Below are 11,438 nucleotides of genomic sequence, written 5' to 3'. Positions count from 1 at the left end.
TAGAAGGGTTTGAAATGACTAGTTGCAACACAATCATAAATCCATCTAAAACAAATACAAATCTTGATGAGTGTAGTGATAAAGAGAAGGTATAGGAAACAATGTATAAGAAAATTATAGGCTCATTGAGGTACTTATGCAATAGCAGGTCTAACATCATCTATGAAAGAAGCATCATTGGCAGGTTTATGGGTGAACCTATGAAATCTCATATAGTGGTTGAAAAGAGAATAGTCGGGTACCTAAAGGGAACCATGATGATTGACTTGTTATTTCTCATATTGTGAAGGAGAAGAATGCGAGATTGATAAGATACTTAGATTCTGACTAGTGTGGTGAGTGAATCTACGAAAGGAGCATTTCATGGCATGTATTTAACTACAATGATGATGCCATCTCTTGGTGCGCTAAAAATCAAATGGTTACTACATTATCGTCTTGTGAAGTAGAGTATATTGAAGGAATATTTCCTTCTTGTCAAGTAATTTGGATAGATTCTTTTACGATGGACCCTAAATGTGAAGTGAAAAAGCCATTGAACCTAATGACTGTCAATAGATCAACCATAAATCTAGATAAGAATCAAATCTCACATGGAAGGAGAAAGAATATAGATACTATTTACAATTTTCTTAAGGAACAAGTCATGAAGGGAATGTTTGAGGTCATTTATTTCTCAACCAAAGGGCAACTTGCAAATGGTTTCACAAAGGCTTTCAAGAATTACATATTTGTATTTTTAAGTGAACAATTAGAATTATCGTATGTTGAGGTTTATGGATTAATAAGCGTGTGTTAATTTGTTAATCCTTAAACATTTTTCCTAGGTTGTTAGTGGTTTAACTAAGTAACTAACAAGTTAGGTTGGTTGAGACCATTGCTTAATCAACAAGTCTCATATAAGATGTTGTAACCCCACTTTGATCAATTCAATTCAATCCAATGTAATGCCAAAGTTACAACATCATAATTACATTTTCATTATTTATGAGTTTTCTTTAGTTTGCTTGCACAACAAAAAATGTATAGTTGCACCGATATTTTGATTGTTGAGTTTCATTTTTTTTTGTCCATCAATCTACTTTAAAATCAGTTTTTCTAACATTAAAGTGATTTTGTGAATAATTTAACGACCGCGTTATATTTTTGAAACAATTTTGTTGACGTGTTATATTTATTTTATTCATTTTATAAGTGTTTTGACTTTAGCAAAATGATTCGGGAGCAAAACACAAGATAGTGAACCAAAAAAGCAATTTTTAAGACGGAGATATAAAAAAACATATTAAATAAGATAAAAAAATGTATTTAGGTCTAAAATTAATTAATTAAAGTTTAGTCCTATAACTTCTATTAGTTTTTTCGTACCAGATAATATTCCCTAGTCTATTCTAGAGGATGGCTTTAGTGACCAAGGGCTTACCTTGTCTGTTAATCAGGATTGTACTCCTCTTCCATGTCATTCTAATCATTTCCAACCTATTCCTATATCATCCAATTATCTGGAGTCTTTGATTGTAAGAAAGCGACCAAGGAGTTTAAATTTTCCAAACAATTGAGATGTACTCTTTTGCTCAGTGATAAGGTTGAGCTTGAGAGATTAGAGGATCTAGAAAAGAGAGATAAGAGGTTGAGAGTTTCTAGGAAGTTAAGGAGTTATGTCACATGTTGATTGGGTCTTTTAATATTTGTGGCTTATGGGGTTGGATTAAGAAGAGTAAGGTTAGAGACCTCATTATAGCAAAGTTCTTGGATTTTCTTGCGATTTAGAATACTAAACTCAGTGAGGTTCTAAATCTCTTATTCATGCTCTATGGGGGAAACATTTTTGTGAGAGGAGTTTTTCCCTGTCTTTGGGATAGTGGTGGCATGCTCTATGTTCGGTGTAGTTCGAAGGGGTCATCTCTTTTTTCCTTTGCAGGTTCTTGGTAATTGGGTGTTTGTCTTGAGTGGGGGATGTCTGAGTTTATTTTACTTGTAGTTAACATTTATTTTAAGTGTATTCCTAGAGATAAGAGGGATTTGTGGAGTTGCATTTTATTGAGGAGGGCTAATACCACTATTGAGGTGCAGTGTATTTTAAGGGACTTTACTTTTGTTTATTCTTCGTGTGAAAAAGTTAGAGGAGATGAGTTGGTCTATTTATATGGTAATGGTAGGTGTGTTGGTTTCATTAACTTTATCTTTAAGATGGATTCGATAGATCTACCTATTTTAGGTTGGAGTTTTACTTGGTACCAACTTGTTGGTGGGGAGGCTAGCCGTCTGGAAAGGATCCTGATCATGGATGGCCATTGAGATTTATGGGGGACGATGTCTCAATGGGATCTTCCTAGAGATGTATCCGATCACTACCCTAGTCATTCTGTGATACTCCAATCATTTATGGAGTTCGAAGCCCTTTTAGTTTAATATCATTGGCTTTCTCACCCTTAGCTCGTTGATGTGGTCTTTAGTGGTTGGTCTAGCTCCCATTTTGTTGGGTGGAAGGATTTTGTCCTTAAAGAGAAACTTTAATCTCTAAAAGGAGTGTTGAAATATTAGAATCATCAAGGTTTTGGTAACCTTTATTCCAAAATTACCTCCTTAAGGGATGAATTATGCTCCCTGGATGAGAGAGTTGAGCTTTATGGTCTTTTGATGAGGGAAATTGATTCTAGGAACAAAGCAGTTTTTGACCTCTGGTCTCTAATGCCTATTAAAGATTCCCAACTTCTCTAGAGGTTTATATTTAAATGGATTCAATAAGGGGATGTTAATTCTAGATTCTTTCATGCATGTATTAAGAGAAAATCTAGAAGGAATGTAATATTAACTCTTAAGGTTGGAGATAATTGGGTAGAAGGGGTTTCCGTGATTCGTCAAGAGATGGTGAACTATTTATCTAGCCACTCTATAGAACCTTTTATTGACTATCCCAAGTTGGATGGATTTGTTTTTAATTCTCTCTACAAGGACGATTTTTTTGAAATCACCATTGCTTTCCTTCTCTTTGAGATTGAGCAGGTGATTTCTTTGTGTGACAGGAATAAGAGTTCGAGCACTGATGGTTTTACTTTTTATTTTAAGGAGGTTTTGTCCCCTTCTTAAGAGTGATGTTAGGATTATGTTTGATCAGCTTCATCCGTTTTCTTCTCTTCTCCATTGCTTTTCTTCTTATTTTGTTACCTTGATTCCAAAGTTTGGTTATTCTTCTCATATGAGGGATTTCATAAATATCTCTCTAGTTGGTCTCTTTATAAGCTCTTAGCTAAATTTCTGGTTGGTAGGCTTTTTGGTGTGATGGATACACTTATATCTCCTAACAAGTCGGTCTTTCTCAAAGGTAGACTTCTAGTTGACAAGGTGGTGGTTATATATGAGTTGGTGGACCTAGCTAAGAAGAGTAAAAATCTTGCCTCATTTTTAAAGTGGATTTTTAGAAGGCCAGTGATTTGGTAAGCTGGACCTTTCTAGATTATATGCTTTCTAGGTTATATTTTAATAATAAATGGAAAGGATGGATTCATGCATGTTTTTTCTCTAGTAATCTAGTTGTCTTGGTAAATGGCTTACCGAACTAAGAAATTAGTATCCAAAGGAGGTTGAAGCAAGATGACCCTCTGTCCCCTTTCCTTTTTCTTTTGGTGGCCGAAGGGCTAACTTGATTGGTTTCTATGGTTGTGGATTTGCAATTGTTCTCTAGTTTCATAGTGAGGTCTTTAGGTTTAGTAGTTTCCCATCTTCAGTACGTGGACGATACAATTACTTTGACAATTGTGTTTATTGAAAATCTTTGGACCATCAAAGCTAGTCTCTGAAGTTTTGAGCTTGCCTCGGGCCTTAGGGTGAATTTTGCTAAGAGTAATCTTATCGAGATGAACTATGATGTTGTTTTCTTAGGTCTTGCTTGTGATTTTCTTCATTGCAATTGAGATTCTCTTCCCTTCAAGTACCTTGGTCTTCTGGTGGGAGCCAACCCCCGTTTGCCTACTACATACGAACCCCTAGTTAATATTATTACTAGGTAGCTCTACTCTTGGAGGCATATGTTTGTAACCCTGAGAGGGAGAGTGATCCTTCTTAATTAAGTCCTTAATGTTATTCCTATCTTCTTTTTGTCTTTCATTAAAATGCATATTAAGGTTTGGAAGAAGAATGTGAAAATTCAAAGATGGATCCTTTGGGGTGGTGTTAGAGGGAGTTATAAGGTTGCTTAGGTGATATCGGATGATATCTGTAAGCCTAAGAAGTTGGATAGCCTAGGTGTTTGTGAATTACAGATGATTAAGTTGGCCATATTGGGTAAGTGGATATGGTGTTTGATTTTGGGTGCTTTAAGTATCTGGCATGATATCCGCAAGATATGGAAGTATGCCAATTTTGTCTATGGTAGAGCTGGTTGTGTGCGATTTGTATCTGCTTGGTGGAGAGGGTGTCTTTCTTAGGGGGTTAAAGTGGATGACCCATCTGATTGGTTTCGCGGTAGTCTGCTAAGGCGAGTTGGCTCGGGTTCTCTCACTTTTTTTGGAATGATCCTTGGGTGGGATCTACTCCTATTCGGAGTAGGTTTCCTAGGCTTTTCTCTACATTTAACAGAAAGTTCATTATGTGGGGGAGGTTGGTAGGTGGGAAGGTCATACCTGGCTTTAGCATTTCAGATGGAGAAGAGCCCGCATATTTTAGCACGAGCTAGAGTTGATTTCCGATCTTTTCTCAGTTATTAGGGATTTTACACCTTCCGCTCAACCGAACATATGGTGGTGGTATTACTCAAAAGATGGGTCTTACTTTGTGTTGTCTACTTACTCACTCCTCCTTACTAGAGATCTTCCTTGTAATCATCAGGACTTGTCTTTGGGGCAGACTCTTCCTAGTTTCTAGAGAAGTTGGGCTCCCTCCAACGTGATTATTTTCTCTTTGAAACTTTTTTGGGACAATATTCCTACCAGGGAGAACTTACTGAAGAGAGGGATCCATTTGGGCTCGGGGCTCTTTATATGTATGTTCTTTTCAAGGGCTATTGAGTCGTCCTCTCATCTTTTTGCGACTTGTGAGGTAGTTACACTAGTTTGGTATATGATTTTTAGTTGGTTGAGTTGGTGTTTTATTTTATCTAGAGATATATTAACTCTTTTTTAGAATTTTTCTACTCTTGGAGGTTTGTATAAAATTAAGGGAGGTATGTTTCTGGTTTGGTATGTTGTGATTTAATCGATTTAGAAAGCTCAAAATGATATAATATTTTCATTTAATTTAGTGACATCGAAGGATTTGAAAGACATGAGCAACTTCTTGGCTTGGAAATGGTATCTTAGTAAATCTATGGGTAACTCCTATGCATTCTCCGACTTACTTGAATCCTATCTTACATCTAAGCCAATAATGACATGAGTGTCTATGTCCTTCCCTTTGATGTGTTCTTAATATTTAGGTGGAAGTTGATGCTTGCTTCAATAGATTCTTGGTTGGGGAGATCTAGCCTTATTCATTCATCTTTGAGATTATATTCAATTGTTGATGAACACTTATTTTTTTATCTCTATTTTGTCATTGGTTTCTTTCTGTCTATAGTATGTATATTTGTCTTGTTTTTGTTGGTGTGATTGGCTTCTCATTGTTATTTATATATTATTTTCCTTTTTAAAAAAATAAGAATTGGCTGATGCAATTATTTGTCATTTTCCATATATTTCCTAGTATTGTTTTTGCCATGCATCAAATTTGATTGCAAAATTAGACACAGAACTATCACTTTTGTTTCCATAATAATGACAATCTAGTGTATTGCATTCATCTTGATGATGATTATTGATTTATGGTTATTAATTTCAAAAGATAATACAACTCAACATTAAATCAATTGAATTTTAATTTCGAATATGTAGAAACAATAACCAACTTTTGATTTTATACATTTATAGCATTGACTACATATAAACTTTACTAATCAGTCAAATAATACTACTCTTTATAATCTCACTCACATACATAAATAAATATTTATTATTTAGATTTATCTAATTTATCTAATTTAAACCAGACTATCTTATTGAATAAATCAGAAATTAAAATATTTATTTATATATGAGATTGGAGAGAGTAACAATTAAAACTAAATGTTGAGGCTAATATAATAAGTTTAGAGATAAAACTAATTTGATTCTCTTGATTTTTCAGCTAGCATAGCATTGTATTCCTCCCTCAAACTGTTATACTTGTTGCTTAAGGCATTGAAACTTCCCATTCTATCTCCTGTCATCTCTTTCTTTTCTAACCGCTGCTTTGTTAACTCAATCTGTTTCTTCAACTCTTCAATTTTTGAGCTTTTTTCATCATGCACTTTTTGCAACATTTTCAACTCCGACAACTTTGGCCCTAACAAAAAATTTCAATATAGAATATGTAAATGGTTAGAATACCAAATCATGTTCAAAATCATGTGCGTGAAATTGTTTGGTTAAATACCTATATCTGTATTATTTGAGCTACCTCCTTCCATGACTTCTCCTGCTACTGCACATAAGAACATAAAAAGAACATGCATGTATAAAAAAACATGAAACAACACTAATGAAGATAACTAACTATATGAAAATGGATGAAGCACTAATTATACCTTTTTGTTTGTCTTCAACACTAGATGAGTTTTTCTTCCTAAGTGGCCCCTGATGCTATTTGCAACTATATAATATAACTAGAGAAATTAAATGACCTAATACAATAAAAAAAAAGAAAGTAAAAAAGGCAATGAAAATGACATTTTACTTTAAGACACTTTATCTTGAACTGCAGACCTACTTTTGAACACATTCATTTATGTGTATGAAACAAAGTGTGATTGTGGTAGGTATATAGGGTAGCAGTGTGACTTCCCTTCATTTGGACTAGCTTCCTTTTGAGGAAACAAAATCCTATAAAGATAAAATACAGTACACAGATTTGTTCAACTATTGATGTTAACTTTTCTGCTTTTTGCATGCTTGTCCCATCACATTTAACTCTACTAAACATTGGAATCAGTTTATATATCTGTGTGCAACTTTCTTGCTTACCTATCTTTGTTTAGTTTGACTTTGCAATAAATATAGGATGGGGGACTGACACATAAAGTGCAAAAAAGTTTGCAAGTTTAATGTCCTGTTATTTCATTTTTCAGTTTTTGGTAAAATAAATTCACAAATTTTCTCTTTTACTTTTGATAAGGAAAGATATTAAATTTTTACTTCAATACTCATATTATTTCATAATTTTATTTTCGAAATACCAAAGATTTCTATTTTAATTTAAAAATCTTCATATTTAAAAGAAAAAATATATATACATCAAATGACTCAACCAATTGGCGCTATCAACATACTTTAAAAAGCCATGTTAAATCAATTGGCGTGTTTTTCTATCTTTAATAGATTACTATAATTAGATTTAAATATTTTATATATTATATTATAAAAATTATTTTAAGGTTTAAATATATTTTTTATTCTCAAATTTGAACATTTTAAACAATTGATCGTTCAATTATAAAATTAGTAACCTTGATTCCTTAATTTTGATTATCTTTGAATTTTTGTAGTTTTTTTTCCATTTTTGCATATATAACAATGATAATTAGGATTTAAAAATTATTTTTAATTACGTGGAATCACTGATTAGGATAATTTATTTTTTAATATTTTTTTTACATAATTAATAATTTAAATGATTATTTATTAAATTATTTAATTAAAATGTTAGAAAACATTCAGGGCCTAAGCCCATTTTTATTGCAGCATACATTCATATGCTAAAGTTCTGAAGTTTCTCTCGACCAAACTTTCAATCTTCTCTTATGTATTATTTATCACCTAACTATCAGAAGCCCATTAATATTAAAGATAATATCAAAAGGTTTTACGTAAGGAAAATAATACATAATACAAGATCAAATATTATTTTCACTACACTGATTTTGTGGGCTATAGATTGTACTATTGTACAATTTGTCTATATAAAGGAGACTTTGAAGAATGAAATTGTGCTACACATTCTAAGAGATTATTATTACGTGAACAATGCACTTTGTAAAATATTTGAGAGAAAAGAGAACACACGCTAGAACTTTTGTTCATACTTTTCATATAATATATTTAGTGTGAAAAACTTGTATTCATTCGTGTATTCTGCTTTCTTAGAAGCATTTTGTAAACACACATTTGTATCTCAATATGTTTGATTGTATTTTCCTTGAGTGACTAGGATTTAGTCAGAATACTCAAGAAGACATTGACGGTAGGTCTTTTTGTTGTAATCAGTTTGGTTATAGTGGATTAAATCCTTATTAATAAGGCGAAATCACCTTGGCTGGTGGACTAGAGGTAGCTTAGTTAACAGTGAACTAGGATAATAATAATTGTTTCTTCATTTTTGTTCGTTGTTTTCTGCTTGTTGTGTTGGGTTAAAAAAGTTTTCATTTTTAGAAATCCAATTCGAACCCTCATTTCTTGTGTTTGTCGTCACCTTCAATTGGCATCACAACTCCAGTTATGGTATTGATTGTGTATAAAAGACTTCGCAGTGTTAGATAAATATCCAGTTTATGAAACATAATGGTTGTTATCTCACTCCAGTTGCTCCTGCTACTAATAGATATCACTATAGTCTAAAACCTCCAGTTTTTGATGGACATAAGTTTGATTACTGGAAATATAGAATATAAATTTTTTTCTTGGTCATGACGTATATCTATCAAGCTATGGATAAGGTAGACGTCAATAAAATCAGAGTCGCCACCACACTTTTATTGTTTCCAAGGGAAAAGGGAAAAGTACAAACAAAACCCAAAGATAAGAAGTTTTCAAATCAAAATTAATAAAATGACAGAGATTACATGTAAGGGGGTTGGTTACACAAGGGGAAGGTGTTAGCACCCAAAGTGTCCTAGGTACTTCTAGGGAGCCCTTTCTTGTGTGCATATGTGTTTTTATACAAATGAGGTTTGTGATAAATAGAATGGGGGGATGAGAAAAGAATTCATTAATCATATTTTTGTGTTTGACAAGACCTTCGGACTTGTGCCTACGTACCAACATAAAAATGAGGGATCAAAACCTCGTAGTTCGTGGTATCAATTTCAAAATGAGTGCATTGCTTTTAACAAAAATTTAAGTTTATCAAAGGCACAAGTGCCTAAAAATGGTTTGAATGGGTCTTACTTCTTTTTGTATTTTGAAAATTTTAAGTCAAGTATAGTTAAGTTTATTTACAAATTTGTTTAAGAAAATGAGTTTGAAAATGCAATGGCATAAGGCCAAAGTTTCTAATTTGCAATATGGTCAAAGTTTAGAAAACAAACACAAGCAAAGAAGATTTTAAAAAAGGGGGAGATATTTTGAAATTAAATAAATGGGGAGGAGATGAAGAGACTAATCTTAAGCAAAATTTAAAAGTTGAGAGTTGAAAAGATCTGACCAATGAGTTGTAATCCAATAGACAAGAATGTTATATAGAAACCCAAATTTCCATTGGACTTTAGAATCAAGCAAAATCAATACACAAATAGCAAGATGAATAGCAAGGCATCAAATGAAGATAGCCACATCCAAGCTTAGCAACTCCATGATCTTCTTCAAAATTTCTCATGTATCAGATGACTTCAAAGATGGCATGAGACACAGGGTAACAATAACAGCTTCACAATGATCATGTTGCAGATGAACTCAAATGGATCTTCAATATTATATCAGATGAATGTTCACTTCACAAGCACTTAGTTTCATGAAAGTTGGCATTGGCCAAGTCCTTTGCATATGGAATGTTGCCTAAATTCTAAGTCCAATAGTCTCATATCAAACCAACAGTCCACACAAGATGTTTTTTATGGTTTTTATTCTTATGATGTACATTAAGGTCAAAAGACCAAATAAACAAACAAGTATATACAACCACAATGTATCACAAAATATGGCCCAAGTGGGCAAAGTGAAAATAACATTAAAGTAAACAAATTGAATGGTATGAATAATGACAAATGAATTAAAAGCTTAAAAATTAAAGTGCATAAAAGTAAATGACTTGAAATTAAATGTTAGTTGTTAGTTGATTAGAAGTTAGTATTGCTTTTGCTTTGTTTTGTTTAAGTCATTCTTTGGAGAACACTCAACCCACTTATCACAAGCATGGATCCTTGAACCAAGACATCTTCCAAAGGAAGGAAAAAAGGCCAAGTTTCCACACAATACCATGAAAGAGGGGAGACTTACAATCTCACTAACTAGAATATTATGCCTTTTGTGTCACAAATTTAACGCTATGTTAAGCAATCGTAATTGAACTTATGTAGAAGTCACAACTATTTGAGGTCGGGCAATAGAATTTTGGTGTTAATGCATGTTAGAGACATAGTATAATGAACTATGCTCATGAAATATACCACACACAAAAAGAATATACAAAATGGGGGACCTAATCTCATCCATACTCATGTTGATTTTGCAATCAACTAGCCTTAGGATATAGAGATGTCATAGGTCCATGACATGAATGAATGGAGAAGGGGAATGAGATGAAGAGGGAGGGGGAATGGATTCAACACAAATTGTTCAAAGGAGGACTTTTACCAAATTAATATCATTCATTCATTTTGGGAGATGGAATGTACATTCCATCAATCCCCTAAATCCAACGATCTTAACCTAACAAAGTCAAATCAACCTTGACCAAGACCCAACAACACAAGTCAAACTCAATAAGTCAACTAAAATGGCTCTACACAATTAATTTGGCATTTAAACAATTAAAAATAATAAAAATATGCATTAAATTAAATTATGGTTGATCAATTTCCTAAAATCTCATCAAAACACCAAAGAAATGGCCATGAGATTTATCATAGGTCAAACAAGGTCAAAGGACCTTGGAGAAAAAATTTCATAATTTTTGGAAACTTAAAAGTATTTTTAAACAATTAAAAATATTCACAAAAATAATTAAATCATGAAAAATATTAATAATGATCCAAAAAATAATTTTAATTCAGAAAATGAAAAAGGAATTTATTTAAAATTTTTTGGTGAAATTCTCATATTTTTTGGATCAATATTAAATTTAATATGAATTAATGAAAATAATATAATTAAAATGAAAATCAATTAATCAGAAATACGTGGACCACTTGATCTCCCTTATTAATTGAGGTGGCAAATCAAGTGGATCCAAACGCGCGTTCCACCATGCACTTGAGTCAGCGCGCCACACAAACGGTATTCAAAATCAACGCTCATGATTAAAACAAAATGAAATGATCATGTGGATCTGAACCATTCCAGCTCATCACCGAAGCAAAACGACGGTCACCTTCTCAGGCGACCCTGGTCGGACTGGTTCACTAATCACCATCACAAAAATAAAAAAGAAGGACATGATTTCAAAGTAAAAAATGGCACTGATCACGAATCTGACCTCAATTCCTCCTAACTCCA

At 32.9% G+C, this 11,438-nt stretch overlaps 1 protein-coding gene across 3 annotated transcripts; it reads right to left on the bottom strand.

The window, feature by feature from the left end:
* Window positions 1–6,028: 6,028 nt before the first annotated feature.
* On the bottom strand, window positions 6,029–6,900 carry LOC127112016 (uncharacterized). Of its 3 annotated transcripts, XR_007798603.1 has the most exons (4): window positions 6,748–6,900; window positions 6,599–6,663; window positions 6,448–6,495; window positions 6,029–6,357 (listed from the first exon to the last, which is right to left on the bottom strand). XR_007798603.1 is itself a non-coding variant. In XM_051046215.1 (2 exons), exons 1-2 carry the CDS (start codon window positions 6,524–6,526, stop codon window positions 6,134–6,136), a joined length of 303 nt encoding a protein of 100 aa, XP_050902172.1. In that variant the 5' UTR covers window positions 6,527–6,592; the 3' UTR covers window positions 6,029–6,133. The 3 variants fall into 3 exon arrangements, 1 of the variants encoding a protein (XP_050902172.1); XR_007798602.1 differs by lacking the exon at window positions 6,748–6,900 and having other exon boundaries at window positions 6,599–6,711; XM_051046215.1 differs by lacking the exons at window positions 6,599–6,663; window positions 6,748–6,900 and having other exon boundaries at window positions 6,448–6,592.
* Window positions 6,901–11,438: the final 4,538 nt, after the last annotated feature.

This window comes from Lathyrus oleraceus, unplaced genomic scaffold (genome assembly GCF_024323335.1).
Source record: "Lathyrus oleraceus cultivar Zhongwan6 unplaced genomic scaffold, CAAS_Psat_ZW6_1.0 chrUn0007, whole genome shotgun sequence".
In the NCBI taxonomy this organism is placed as follows: Eukaryota; Viridiplantae; Streptophyta; class Magnoliopsida; order Fabales; family Fabaceae; genus Lathyrus; species Lathyrus oleraceus.
Note: the sequence above shows the minus strand (reverse complement) of the source record. Positions and strands in the feature narration are given on the sequence as shown.